This window comes from Sceloporus occidentalis, unplaced genomic scaffold (genome assembly GCF_023333645.1).
Source record: "Sceloporus occidentalis isolate IW3139 unplaced genomic scaffold, rSceOcc1.0.p SCAF_1, whole genome shotgun sequence".
Classification (NCBI taxonomy): Eukaryota; Metazoa; Chordata; class Lepidosauria; order Squamata; family Phrynosomatidae; genus Sceloporus; species Sceloporus occidentalis.
The window spans coordinates 292,299,989-292,315,788 of NW_028316981.1; the positions used below are offsets into that span (position 1 = coordinate 292,299,989).

Here is a 15,800-nt window from a genome sequence, read left to right on the forward strand (position 1 = left end):
ATATCTGCCACAATTTCTTCTCCTCATCAGTCTTCAAAAAATAAGTCATATTTAGTAAATACAGTTCCAGTCTTTTCTTAAATTTTAAACCAAACATCTGTTGTATTATTTTACGTATTTCATCCCAGAACTTTTTCACTCTTTCACATTTCCACCACATGTGGATCATTGTACCTCTCTCCTTATGGCAATTCCAACATTTATCTGTCCCTGATTTAAACATCTTTTTCATCCTAACAGGGGTATAATACCACCTATTGCTGATTTTAAGGAAATTTTCTTTTAAATCTTGCGATCTGGTAAAAGAGCTTGTTCTTTTCCAGGCTTTCTCCCATGCTTCCAGCAGGATCTCATGCCCTACGTCCCTTGCCCAGTCAATCATATATTGTTTTATTGGCTCTTTTTCCAATTCCCTTTCTCTAAACAACTGATAGTATTTACTTATTTTCTTTTTATTAGTTTTCATTATCAGGTCATCTAATTCTGTTGGTTTTATCTCGATTCCCTCTGTACCGATATCCTCATTGAACCTGTGTTTTATTTGGTAGTAACTATACCAATTTAATTCTTTTTTTCCCAAAATTAAATCTTCCCTAGATTTCATAGAATTTTTTTGTTTTTTGTTTACTTTTATTAACTCACTTGTTTAGTTTTAAACTGCTGCCTCCTTTCATGTTTGTACCAGTCCAAGTATCAACTAGGTATGACCTTGCTTAGCTTCCAAAATTACAGACAAGAAGTGTACAAGGTGGTATTGTGAATCAAATAAAATTCCTATGCACTATCCCTGTTAAAGTTTCATCACTGATGATATAACCTTCACTGCACCGGAAACAATAGGCTAGTGCGGGGTGCAGCAAGCCATGTGATGCTACAGCTTTGACTTCCAACACTTTGCTGTCATCCCCACATCTTCCTCCATACCTGTTGCCTGAGGTGGCGCTTCAGTTTTCCTAATAGTAGGGGTCTGGTCTGCATCTTAATACAGTTAAAAATATGTAGGTGAGTTCATTAATGATCAGGTAATATGGTGCACACCCAACTACAATGTCAATGATCTACTCTGACATCTCAGTGCACCACTGTAAAGGCCTCTGATGGTTTATCAGTTGGTGGTTGAATTTTCAGTTGAGCATATCAGTTCTTAGTTGCCAACTTTAAGACTAGATTCCACCCAAAATAATTGAGTGGGCTTTGGGTATTATACAATGTATTTGGGTGGGTGGGGGAGTATGTCATTTTCTGGTATTTTGGGTTGACTCTGGCAATTACTTGAAACCAACAGAATGGGATCCTTTTTTGGTGTCTTCTTGGAAGCAACTGTTTGGCCTTTGCAGGAAACTAGATGCTAGACTAGATAGACGTTGGTTCCAAGTGGGTTCCGCATCTGTTTGAACAAGACCAAAGATTTTTGTTTTAGAGCTTTATGGTAGACTATATAGAGAACTCAGTCAGACCATGGTTACAAGGGAAGGAAAAGACACACAAGTTGCTGCTGTTTTCTTTGGGAAGGGGGAGCCATGTAAACTTTCCATATTTGTATTGTGAAAGGGGCTGTTTGCTTCTGTAGCCGGATGGACTATGGTATATAAGATGCCCCCTTGGCAGATAAACATACCAAACATGCTAGGGAAAATGTGTAAACAAAGTTTTTCTGTTCTGTAAAATATGAAGTAAAACAAACATGTCTTACAAAAGGTTAGAACACCCTTACTCACTTTCTACAGCACGCACATCCACCTCTTCCTCAGAAATCCACACTTGATGCTTTTGACCTCAGCTGCCCTTGCTTTCATTGTGTAACGGATGGAGTGTGTTGAATGTCAGTGGCAAGAGAAGAGGTTGGACAAAAAATAACTGTTTGTTCGGGTATCCTTCCCTGCTTTAGAGTGTGGGAAAATGGCTTGGTTTGTATTTTCCATAAAATTATTCAATCTTCACAGAAACATTTTTTTAAAAAAATACAGTATCAAATGAGCACAATCTAACTATTCCTTGTTTTACAAAGAAAGGAATCAACAAAATTGCTCAGTGGGGTGGTCATTTTTTAAAACTTTTGTGCATTTGAATCTCGTCCTACTAATGTAGCTTAGTCCCTGAAGTAACCAATTCCATTGTTCCACAGCTGCTTTAAGAATACCAGTGTGGTAAAGATATTAACCAATGAAGTATGAACTAACCACATGTCTCTTCACAGTCTCTTTTTACCCAGACTGGGAACTGTTGTTCCTAAGTTAAAGATTGCTCAGTAATAAGCTCAACATCAATACCTGATACCCTTGGGAAGCTATTGAAGACCAGAACTTGGAAAAGTTACTTTCTGAAACTTTCAGCAACTGGCCATGCTGGGTGGAGGATTTTAGTTGTTCAAAAAAATTTAACATGTCCTGATTTTGACATAGACCCTTCCTCCTAACAACCCACAAAAACACTAGTGTCGGCTTGAGCACCTGCAAGATACTGTTGTGTTTTCCACAATGCCCTGGAGCAACATTATATCATGGGCATTGTAGGAAATTCAAAATAGTGTCCCAAAGCTCTTTCCTAATTTATACCAGGTAAGCATACATGGCCAGGGATTGCTTCACCAACTGGAATTGGCCCCACTTAATAGTAACAACAACCAAAATGTCTGTTGCTAATAGGCTTGTATCTTGTAAGTGATCCAGAGCAAATCTTAGCCCATGCCATTGCAGGGGGTGTTCAGGATATCGACGAGTCAACAACTAGAGTACAGACTTTGATACCAGTGTAACAATATTCCAAAACAAACATTTGTAGAACCTGTTGACTGTGTAGAAATGGCATCATTCCTTACAGACAATTCCTGAACATGTGGATATTGGCAGATAGGGAAGCAAACCTGCACAGCCCTCCAGATGTTGTTGACTTCCAAATCTCATCAGCCCTGGTCAGCATAGCCAAAGGTGAGCAATACTGGCAGCTGAATCTCACCATGATACAGAGGACCACACAGTTCTTATTCCAGACATACATGAAAGTTTAGGAATTAAATCATAATTTAGCAACCTTCTTGGGCTGTTCTTATAAAGCAACATTACACAAGTGGCCTTTGATCAGATCTCTGAATGTTTGTATTTTTACTTAAAAATCAACCATAGAGGTTTCCGATATTGATAGGACCAGCAGAGAGTGAGTAAGGTTGAATCCTTCACCCTCTACAATTTTCCAGGCTTTAATACCTCATTCCCCTGTAATGGTATTTGCTGTGCTGAAGAAAACATTTTTCCATAGTAGGAGAAATAATAAAAATATATTCAAAATACATAATTTTCTATGTCATATCATTCAGCTTTTCTTGTCATAGAAATCTGGTTTGGCTTCGCCGTAACGTTCAAATTATTTTGTAATGTGTACCTAAAATTCATGGCCATGGTTAAATCTCTTCTGGCATATACCTCCAGGCAAATATTTGGTGAGGGGTGAATCAGTTTGTTTCTGCACCATATTCCTTCTCATGCAATCACCCACAAAGCTGTTCCATCCCATTTTTACATTACCCTACACATTCCAAAAATTCTTTTTAAGAATGGATGTTTAAATGTATTCTCCCCCCCAAAAAAAAAAAAATACATTGCAAAATGCAAATAAAATCCAGATTTTAAGAATCCATTTCAATACACTTTTGAACAAAAATCTGCAGTGGTGAAGAGGTGTGAATTAATCCAGGAGGTGCAGATCAGAACAATTAGTATCAGACTCTGCAAACAGTGCTTCCCTAAGTGACTGTAGGAAATGCATTATGGTACTGTTTAGAAAATTAGCCCAAAAAATAATAGTATCCTAGACCACAAATGTGTATGACTAGCATCCCTTTTCTCACAAAGAGGCTGCCTTTCATAACAAAAATTTGTAAGCTTTTTTGCTGAATTCTGTAGGGTATTAACTTATCCAGATCTGGCCAAATATATTTGGCAATTAAAACAAAATTAGAATAGAGCTGTATTGAATATGACACTGTTTGTATGTCACGAAAATCACAAGCTCAATTTTCTCATTAGTGTCTAAAATTGCTTCTCATTGTTAATACATGAAACAATGTCAGTCCAGGATCAATGATTACAGGACACAAATTAATTAGAAGCAGAAACAGGAAAATGGTCTTATGGGGGGTACAGCAAAATGGGAGAGGAAGCGTCTCAAGGGAAAGAAAAGATCCATGACTACAGGACATTCAGTTTATTAGCTTGTTACAGAAAAAATTCACAAGATATATAGACAGCTGAATTAAGGACAGCTTTTTAAAAGTAGCAAGAATAGGACAGAGACAGGTACATACCTTCCAACTGTCCTGATTTGTCAGGGACAGTCCTGCTTAATCCTCTGTCTTGGCACTCTTTCAGCTGCTTTTAAAATAGCCCAGTTTCTCCCGCCTCTTCCCACTTTCCTCCATTGTCCTCACCTTACCTCAGTTGCTACAAACTGAATTCAACTACAAAAGTAGCTTTCACTCAATTAACTCAAGTGGAAAGGAAGGGAATGGGTGGTGGAATATTGCCCTTCCCAGTAGACTCAAGCAAAAGCAAATTGCAGCAGCGATCCTTGCTTGTGTGTTCTTCCTCATTAATTACTTTTGCCATCTTGATCACACTTCAGTGTTGCTTGGCCACTTTGCAGTTTTCATCTGTGAAATACTGGAAGATAATGCAGGCAATTTAGACTGCAACGTGGAACTTATGTAGAGGAACCTTATGGTTACTTTCCATGTATGGTGATGAGTGTAGTCGTCAGTTGTTTCCTTGATGTATTTCTCCAGGGCTGGCCCTGCCACTGGAAAAAGTGAAGCAGCTTCCTTGGGCACTTGATTTCATTGTCACGAAGCAGGAATAAACAGTTTTGCTGTGTGCTTGCAAGGCATTTCTCAGTTAAAACAACCCCTAAGGTGAACCTATTACAGGGTTTTCTTGGCAAGATTGGTTCAGAAGTTTGCCATTGCCTTCTTCTAAGGCTGAAAGAGTGTAGTTGCTCAAGGTTACCCAGTGGGTTTCCATGGTTGAGTGGAGATTGGTACCTATTTATCTACTGGCATTGCATGCTTTCAAACTGCTAGGTTGGCAGAAACTGGGACTAATGATGGGAGCTCACTCCATCATGCGCTGCTTGGGCCTCGAATTGCCAACCTTCTGACATACGATCATCAGAATTGGCATCTTAACCACTAAGCCACCATGTCCCTTTGAAGGAATTATCAACTTAAATGTATAGGTATAGCTGGAAGGAGGCACCATTTAATTCTGAGTAGACATACACAGACTTAGACTATTAATTTTAGCTGGTTAATTGGTAGACCAATCTTAGGAGCTTTAATATTTTATGTTTGAAGGAATTATCAAATTAAAATATTAAAGCGCCTAAGATTAGTCTACCAGCTAAAGTTAATATTCCAAGTCTGTGTATGTCTACTCAGAATTCGGTGGATCTTTCTTCCAGCTACATCTATACAGGATTTCAGGATAGATGCAACTCTTATCAGACACAGTCCAATAATCAATCATAGACTATCATAATAAACATGTGAGTTGCTGTCCTTGTATTCTTCTCACCATACTGGAAAGAATACATGTCAGGGGATGCCCATCACTCCTATCATTGCTCACCATTGCCTATTCTGGCTAGAGAGGATGGGGGTTGCAGTCCAATGTCATCTAGAGGGCTACTGATTCCTTGCACCACACTCCTCCATCCTGAATTTTCTAACATTTTGCATTTGGCAGACCAATAACTGGTACAGCAATGTTGCAATGTTAGAGGAGGGCAAGATATTAATTTTGACAACAGTTATGATACAAGCCACCTTCTGCTTACTCGAAAAAACTGATGAACACATATGTATTCCAGCATCACATTTGGCTTAATACACTGGGTATAACTTTAAAAACACATTGCATCAAGCCACGACTCTCAGTACCCACTGCCCCCTTGTTACTGTTCCTGTTTTAAAGAATGAATTGTTTATATCTGTTTGTACCAATATTACCTGTATGTCACCCTGGTATCTCAGAATCTAGTATTCTTAGTTGCAGATTTGGACCAGTAGCCATTGGACATTTACATCAAGGACACTGGATCAGCTGGCAAGATGAGTTCTCTCAATGCAAGTCATGGAGGTCATTCAGGTGTTTTTCAGTCATTCTTTATAATTGCATAGCTGTCTGTCTTGCTCCATTTCCAACAAGTACATTATTATTTTGGTTGCTGACAGACTCATATTTCTATCCTCAGGTACAGTATACAGTAAGTGATGTATAGTGGTTGGTTGTGCTCCAATGCTAGCCAATGAATGTTATTTATTACCAGTCCAGTCCTCCAGCATTTTCACAAGCATTTGCAATGAGGAAAATATTGGAATTTGGGGGGAAATCTCTACGTGTAGCAGCTTCATCCAGAACCTGAATTTTTGCAAATGCCCACCTTTTCATTTCCTCTATCCATCAAACGTTCTTCTGGTGTTTGTCTTGTTCGCTCCCTCTCACTCTAATGTATCCCCATATATGAGGAACTCTCTCCCTTTATTTATGTGGTTGGTCTCTTTTGTCCCACTTTACGATATTATTGAAGACTCACCTGTTGGCTCTTGCATTTCCTAGTGAATGAACTGTCAAAAACTCCTCTGAGTATCCTTTGCCTAAGAAAACTCTATGAAATTCATGGGGTCATCATAAGTTGACAGGCAACTTGAAGGTGTATACACACACATTTCCTAGCCAATCTTTCATTTTTCTTTCTTTTTCTATATACTACAGTCCTTTTTTTAAAAAAAATCCCTGTAGTATAGTCCTATGTATGTGCATTGAAACAATATTCACACCATGTTAAATTGTGAGTGGCTTTCAAGTACATGCCTTTAGAACTGCAGCCTTGGACTCTTAAGAAGAATGATGTGGCCACTTCTGGCAAGCAGATGGGAAGGACCATTTGAGCAGCTGTGGAGTTAGAACTAGAAAGGGACTGCAAGAACCATCTTCTCCAATTCTCTGTTCCCAGGCATTGCATAATTGTCACTTGCTATTTGATGTTCTTTTGGTGCCTGTTTTATCGAACCATTTCCTGTATTGCTATGTACTTTATATGTATTAGCCTACTAGCCCCACCACCTTTCCCTTCTCCTTTTATGTCATGTCTTTTTAGATTGTAAGCCTGAGGGCAGGGAACCGTCTAATTAAAAAGATTGTATGTACAGCGCTGTGTACATTTACAGCGCTTTATAAATAAAGGTTAATAATAATAACAACAACAACAACAACAACAACAACAACAACAACAACATACAGGAAGACACAGTGGCAGCACTCCTAGGTATGTCCATCCAATTTCTGTTCCAAGCTTTCCACCAAACTCCAAGGAGTCCACTTTCAATCAGCTCTTCCTATCAGCAAATTCTTCCTATGTTTATGTAGAATCTTGTTTCTTAAGTTTGAGCCCATTGGTTCATGTCCTAGTCTTTGGAGCAGCAGAAAACGAGCATGCTCCATCTACTATATGACATCTCTTCAGATATTTAAAGTTGGCTATTGTGCCACTGCCCAGTCTCCTCCACACTAAACAAACCCAGCTCTTGAAGCCACTCCTCTTAAGGGTTGCCCTACTCTGTGGACATATTCCAGTTTTTCAATATCTTCTTGAACTATGATACCCGGAACTGGGCACAGTATTCCAGGTGAGGTCTGACCAAAGCTGAATGAACTATTATCTTCCTCAGTCTGCACATCAGACTCCTGTTGATGCAACCTAGAATTGCACTGTATTTTTTTAGTCAATGCCCCAAAATGTGAACTCATCTAGACATTTCTTCTGAGTCCCCTCAACTGTTCTCATCCTGAGCCAAAGTCCCCAGGGTGGTATAAGCAATTCTTTTCTTGTTTGTGGCTGGTTGTCTGGCTGGCTTTCCCTCTTCTCCCTTCTCCCAGTGTACCACACATTATGGACTCTCTCATACAAGTGTCTTCTGCCAGTGCATCAGAGAGCACCCAAAATGCTGCAACCTCAGCTCTATACGTTTAGGGAAGCAAGTCATCAAGGTGCTGCAGTACTGTTGTAATCTGTGCTGTTTTGTTTGTGTATTTCCAAGTTTCCATACCACAAAACCAGATTCCAAACAGCACACATTTATTGTCCTTGATAAAACTTAACTCACCTTGATAAAAGCCATCCAGCCAGGCAAAAGTCTGGAGTCAGAGTTAAGACTTTTGCAAAATCAGACAGAGCCTCTTTGTAGAACTGTTACTTTAAATTAGGAAAACATCTTTCCTAAACTCAAACTATGCCAGTGTTGCAAAATTGCTGCTTGTGGGAAGAACTATACAGAAAATCTGAAAGGAAAAAGTTGAGACAAATTAGTAGAACAGACGTTGCCTTAATTACTTTTTAAAGCCTTTATCTTCCTCATTATCCATCCCATGGAGGAGGCATACATATGCCATTTTAGAAGCATTTTGTGATCACTGGCAAAAGAAAAAAGGCTAGCCTCTAAATTTTCAGGAAAATGTGTTTCAGTTACAAGCATATTTTTCACAATTCAATTATTTGTGGGTATATAGAGTGGTAAAAGAACTTGTACAGTTGATTAACCCCATACTAAGCTGGGACGGGTGCAGCCTGACCCTCTCATTTAGTAAGGATCATATGTTTGCAGACTGAAGCTTTAATTAATAGAATTATTTGTTTCTTCCAAGTGACTTCAGACCAGCTGGATTATACAAGTCACTGCCATGAGAGCAGAAGAATTTTGGTCACTAGTCTTCAGATGCTGGAACGGCAGCAAGTGAAAACAAGCAGCTCCTAGGGAGCTGGATGTCTAAACAAGGGGCGGCCCCCAACATGCATATCATTCAAATTCTCCAGTGAAAACATTTTCCGCAGGGCCTGGAAAGTTTATTCGTTCTACACACATACATACAGGCAGTAGGAGCAGAAAGGTTTCAATTAACTCCTTGCGTTCAGTTGAGTATATGGGTCCAGTAGTTTTAGCTCTCATTGATTCTTCTGCATAAATTGCCTGCACGGTGGCTATTCATATCCTCTCTTTCTCTGGGTGGATCTACACTGTAGAAATAATGCAGTTTGACACCACTTTAACTGCCATGGCTCCATCCTATAGAATCTTTCAATTTGTACCTTTGTGAGGCAACAGCGTTCTTCAGCACAGAAGTCTGAAGACCTTGTAAAACCACAGATCCCCGGATTCCATAGAATGGAGCTACAATACTAAAAGTGGCATTCATACTACATTATTTTTATAGTGTAGATACACCCTCTGTGTATATGCATCTTCAAGTTGCCTGTGGACTTATGGTGACCCCATTAATTTCAAAGTGTTTTCTTAAGCAAAGAATACTCAGAGGTGTTTTTGCCAATTCCATCTTCTGAAATATAGCCTACAGCACCTGGTATTCATTGGCAGTCTCCCATCCAAGCACTAACCAGGCTGCTCCTTCTTGGCGTCCAAGATCAGATGGGATCTGATGCTTTTAAGTATTTAGGTCCATTTGTACCCTAGCATACAAGAATTGGCACAGCTAAGAGTTTGTGTTATGATTCCATTCTGCCACAAGGAAAGGAATGAACTAATTAGAATGAAAATATACACTCTAGAAAAAAAGATATCTTTTGGATTACAATGTACAGAATTTCAGACAGCAGGCATGCTGGCTGGGAAATTCTAGTTGTTTTAAAAGATTGTTTCCAAGCTATGTAGACCTGGCATCCATACACAGCAGCAGGGCACCCACGAAAGCTGCTTAATGCCCCAATGACCTAATGGGCCCATAAGCACTGATGGTGGCCTAAGGCCCCTTATGTTGGGCAGCTTTGAGCTGCCTGCCATTTATAACTTTCCATAAAACTTAGGAACTACTGGTACAGTGTATATCTGGTTCATTGTTGGAAATTCTAAATAATAGCAAAGAGTTATCTGATAAGACCTTGGTTAGGAGTAGGGGACACTGACACAGAACATACAGTCTGGACATATCTGATTTTATTTGATACCAGTTTAGTAGTGATGTTTTTCCTGCTCTCTCAGAGAACTTCAGGGAGTTGCTTAGGACAGACACTGCAAGTTCCATCAGAAATGCCTGGGCTTTTTGGTAGTAGTCCCTTAGGATAGGAATGAGCCTCCACAGAATCACAGAATCAGAATCCTAGAGTTGGGTGGGGGTCATGGGCCAGAGTCCAACTAGAGATGTGAAGGCCCAGAAAAAAAACAGGAAAGGGGGGGGGGCTGGAAAAAAACAGAAAACAAACTGAAAAAAATGCTGTATAGTCTCTTTATAAAGACATCCAGCAAAGGAGGCTCCACCGCTACTCTAGGCAATTGATTCCATTGCTGAAATGCTTACTGTCAAAGAAATTCCTTCTAATGTTCAATCAAAATCTACTTTCCTGTAACTTAAAACCATTAGACATGATCCTACCCTCTGGGGAAAGAGAGAACCCATGACAGCACCTGAGTTATTTAAAAAGTGCAATCATGTAGAGGCTGGATGGCCATCTGTCAGGGATGCTTTGATTGAGATTTCCTGCATGGCAGAATGGGGTTGGACTGGATGGCCCTTGCGGTCTCTTCCAACTCTTATTATTCTATGATTCTATGATTCTATGTCACCCTCTCCGTCTTCTCTTCACCATACTGAACCTGCCCAACTCCATCAACTTTTCCTCATAGTCAGCCTTCCGTATCCACAGATTCTGACCCCACGGATTCAACCATTCACAGCTTGAAAATATTTCTTAAAAATCCAAAAAGCAAAGTGTGATTTTCCCCACACAATATACAGGGCATCATTTTACTACGCCATTGTATATAATGGGACTTGAGCATCCATGAATTTTGGTATCCCTGCAGGGTCCTGAAACCAAATCCCAGTGGCCACTAAGGGCACACCGTATGTTTTATTCTCCATATATCTTATCATCTTTGTTGACCTTCTCTGAACCTGCTCCAACTTGTCTATATTCTTCTTGAAACAAGGTGCCCAGAATTAAACATAGTACTCCTGATGCCTGACCAGTGCAGAATATAGTGAGGCTATATTAACTTCTCCTCTGGTCCTTACATGCAAGCCTTAAGGAGAACTTTGAAGATGTACTTGTTCTTGTGGCTTTAGGGAGATAATGGTTTTATATGTTATAATTGTTTTAATTGGAATTCATACTTTTCTACATTTGTTTAGTCTTGTGCAAGTACCTGGAAAGATACAACCATTAACGCTACCCTAGAAATGGTGTTAAATAAATGAATAAATAATCCCACTAATACATACAAAAAGTGTAATTTCCAAGGAGCCATTTGGGAGTGTAAAGGAGGAGAGTGAAGCAGAATGACCACATACTCCAAGTACATAATTTAAGCAGATTGCAAAAAATCTAGGTTTTCTTTGGTATAGTTTGACAGGTTTTTAAGGGCACATTATGAACACTTTGTTTGATAAAAAGCCAGCATAAACACGGCCACATATAAATGTCTTCTCTAAGGATGGATTTCAGGTCATGATCTGAAAGCACACAGTGCAACAAACATGTTGAAACAGTGTTTGGATGGGAGGATAAAAAACAAAACAAAAACCTAACCTTCCTGCAGACACTGTGTTTAGTGTCATATAAGAATAATGGGAAGTGAGTAAAACTAGAAAAATAAATGGTTATGGAATATATGGAAGGTTTCTGTATAGCTAAGTTTAATGTCTTATTTCAGAGAAAGCAGACAACAGATAGTACGCTTCAAAATGCCATATTTTGTATTCTGTGATTAAAGGTAAAGGTGAAGGTAAAGGTAGTCCCTTAACATGAATGTCTAGTCGTAACAGACTGTAAGGGCAGTGCTCATCTCCGTTACTAAACCAAAGAGCCAGTGTTGTCCGAGGACTGCTCTGGTGGTCATGTGACCAGCACGACTGCACTGAAGGCTGTTACCTTCCCACTGAGACATGGTACCAATTTATCTACCTATATTTGCATGCTTTCGAATTGCTAGGTTGGCAGAAGCTGGGACTAGTGTTAGGAGCTCACCCCATCATGCAGCACATGGGCCTCGAACTGCCAACCTTTTAATCTTCCGATTATCAGAATTGGCATCATAACCACTAAGCCACCACATTACCCTCTGAAATTATGTGAACTGGATTTTCCCCTCTACAGAGACTCAGTAATAACTTAAATTGTTTGCTGCATAAATATCAAGCATACTTTTGCATCATATTTTGAAATGCAAAATTATAACAAATTATTTATAAATTATAAATAAATTATTTATTAATTAATTATTTGGCAAAAAAATAATATGGCAAAAAATGCTGTGCTGCTGAGAGTATACATGTGGGTTTTGATCACCGGTTCAATTTATCAGTAATAAAAGTGATATGCAAACAAGCTAAATACAAAAATATGCTAATTAGCACATGACTCCCAGAAATCCTAAATCATTGTTTTAGAATAATGTAAACAAATATTTGAAGAATTCTGCAAAAGACTTGGTATTTGGTTCACTTTTTTATTTGCATTTTTTTAAATAATTCTCTCATGTCCCATAATATAAACACATTTCTAGCATTAACAATGATACTTCTGGTGCACTTACAAACTGCTTGTGTATCCAGATTAAAAAGAAAGTATTTTAAACAAGCTGACCCCTACAGCTTTAAGGCAGCATTTCACAATCCAAGATTAACACAGCTGATGTGTCTCCTCTTGGCTAGATTGACATGTAAGCTGTATAGAAAGAAATGTATGGTACCACTGCAAATGGAACTAAAGTCAGATCCTACTAAAACATAGCTGCCCCAAAAGGTTACATTAGAATGTTGCTCAAGTATTCTTGTGCAGCAGAACAACCTCTTGATGTTTAAAAGGCCCTTGTTTTTACAAGTAATTTTAAAAAGATAGCTTTCTTTAAAAAACAAACACTGAAAACAATCATTCTTGTACGTTTGCCTATGGAAGTCCCACTAAAATGAATGGGACATGAGCAAAAGAGCATGTCCCATTCGTTCAGTAGACCAGGAAGCTCACAGATCCTGCTGCCGTCTTTTGATGTTCACTGTATGGAACCCTCACCATACAAAAACAGGAGGTAGCTATATGGACACAATTTTCATCTGCTATTAAATTAGAAGGTCATGATAAGCACAATGATAAAAATCAGGATTTATGAACAGTCAAGATGGGCTACGTTTAACTCACTTCATAGTAGTCTGTCTTGCCCAGATGTTAAGGCTTTCTAACACAAGTACAGCTATTTATTTTGCCTCTGTCACTGCGGATGGTTGCTACATCATTATGCAAACATGACAAATGCATTTTATTAGTCAAACATTGAGTTCCACTCAAGTGCACTAAACATAATCAAGGCTGCACTGGAAGCCAATTTAAAAAAATCCCTATTTACCATTAAACTGTAGTTTCAATATTTCTCTTAATTAAATTAAAAGGAAGACCAGTAACCAAAATCTCTCCTTTTCCTGAAGCTTACTGGGTTTCTAATGTTTAATAGAATAATGAATTAATTTTAAAAAGTATTCCAGATAGTCTGGAATTTCATCTCTTTTTCCAGCATCTGAAGTACATTGGACAAAAGTGCCCATTTCCAGCATCTCAAACAGGTTGATTTATGAACATATCAAAAACACATTTCAAAAGTTCGGGAGGGTGGAATCTGTTTAAAAGGTCGCAAGTAAAAAAGCAAGTCAAAATTTTAAATATCCGGTAAGGAGTCCAAGACTGAGTAAATGAGCGAACCACAGCAAGAATTGAAGCCAATGAATGTATTCTTTAAATATTTTTTTAAAATGGCAGCAGCTGCCCTGCTTGTATGCATGTTTCCCTTATGTTTCATTTCATGCTAAATGGACAGATCCCCCAAATTCCTGAGTGTCATTGTAATACACGTGTGGCTACAAAGGGAAAAAATCCTCTAAAATGTTCTCTTTCAAAAATACATATTCCAGGTTCTGTCTGCCTCCACCACCCACCATGAGAGGTCAATTCAAGGTTTGTTTTGTTACACTCTTACATAAATGTTCACTGGATTTCTGGACCCTAATGTTTCTTTCTAGACCATCAATTCAAGACTATGTTCTAACGCTTGACTCTTAATGCTGATGTATATAACACATATTTTTTGTTCATACTGGCCAAAGGACAGCTTTCGACAAAAGGAATTTATTACTGGTAGGACTCTCTCACTTTGGCCTGCAGGGCATCACAGGTCTTCTTTGCATCCCCCAGGAGCATGGCTGTGTTGGGCTTGTAAAAGATGGGATTGTCCACAGCTGCATATCCGACACCTAGAGACCTCTTCATAACAATCACCTGAAATGAGAAGGCCATTTGAGATATAGCAAAAAAAAATAATAAACAAACAAAAGTATTTGATAAGAAATAATTGAATAGTTAAGAAAATAATGAAAGCATTTGTGCAGCTTCCACCAATGAAAACTTAGTTTAATATACATTAACTAAAGTTTTGCCATAAAATGTTCGGGGTATCGTTTGACCCTCAAGACAGAAAGGTCAACTATACTCTCATAAGGGCTACCACAAGCTTTACACTTCACTTCACAAGCACATACTGGCCTAAATTATATTGGTAGTTTTGACTAGTGTAGACTTACTGAATCCATCAACTTTACCTATTTTGTTGACTCACCATTCTACAACTGATTGAATGAGTCTACTCTTGTTGGATTACCAACAGGATTCCAGCCATTGCACACCTTAAATCTGACATGAAGCTTGAGAGGACCAGGGTAAGCATTAGGCCCCATTCCACTCTTATGATCTCCCCTCCATCACTCTGGTGCCACCACACTCTGAGGTAGTGTGTTCCACTGCTAGATAGCTCTTACTATCAGGAAGTTCTTCCTAATTTTTAGATGGAATCTCATTATGGCTATGTCTCTGAATTCTACTCAGTCATCTATTACATAAATGCTGTAATTCACTATTTACTCTTTCTTTTTAAACCTGTTAAGAACATGAGTGTTTGTTCCATCTGTATAAGATTTTTGGGTTGTTAGGCATGGAAATAGATATGAGAAGAATATGGGGATTCCTTCAGCAGTGGCTTAGATCATTAAGACACTGGAGGTTCCCTAGAATGGCAGGGAAAAACAATATCCCACTATGTAGTTCCAACAAGCAGGAAAGTTTGGAAGATAACTCTGTGGATAAAAGTTGTATATGCCCTGCCTCCTCAGCTTTCCAGCAGTACCAGCTCTCATACTGGCAAAAAGGCTCAGTAGGAAAAAGTAAAAAGAAAAAGATTTGACAAATTGTAAAAGATAATTATAAAAGATCTCTAAACAAATTAATGGCTATAAAGTACTCAGCAGAATACCACAATGTCTCTTCACACACCTGCTTGGCCTTCCAGACTTCTAGAACAGGCATTCCTGCAATGATAGAGTTTGGATCTTCTTGGGCAGCTGAATTAACTGTGTCATTAGCTCCAATAACAAGGACCAGATCCGTTTCTGCAGTAAAAATACAAGAGGAAAGAGACCACACAAGCACACACAGAATGATGAGGAGAACTCAGATTTCAATTGTTAACAGCTTGCAGTATAGTAGTTAGTATGGAGATACCCTAAACAGAGCCTACAATTTCCACTAGAAGCTATCAACTGTCAAGGCCAGCACTCCCTAGACCAATTCTTGGAAACAGTTGAGACAGGGATTTTTTTTCCCTGAAGCTTAAAAACTGATGGGGAACAAGATGAAAATATAAGTACCAAAACATGCATTTAGCAAAGAAACTGATAAGAATGCCTTTCAATGTGTGTGCT

General features: G+C 38.8%; 1 protein-coding gene across 2 annotated transcripts in view; it reads right to left on the reverse strand.

Moving 5' to 3' along the window:
- Positions 1 to 4,198: 4,198 nt before the first annotated feature.
- The window catches only part of NNT (nicotinamide nucleotide transhydrogenase), an 80,108-nt gene continuing 68,506 nt past the window's right edge, over positions 4,199 to 15,800 (reverse strand). The window contains exons 22-25 of one of the 2 annotated variants that reach the window (XR_016277790.1): positions 15,373 to 15,488; positions 14,200 to 14,325; positions 8,156 to 8,330; positions 4,199 to 4,655 (exon numbers count right to left, since the gene is read on the reverse strand). Coding sequence is in view for 1 of the 2 variants with exons in the window: in XM_089495852.1 (XP_089351978.1) it covers positions 14,179 to 14,325; positions 15,373 to 15,488 (263 nt within the window). In the remaining variant the exon portion in view is untranslated. Of the gene's footprint in view, positions 4,656 to 8,155; positions 8,331 to 12,494; positions 14,326 to 15,372; positions 15,489 to 15,800 lie in introns of those variants that run through there. The other variant, XM_089495852.1, reaches the window with a different exon arrangement.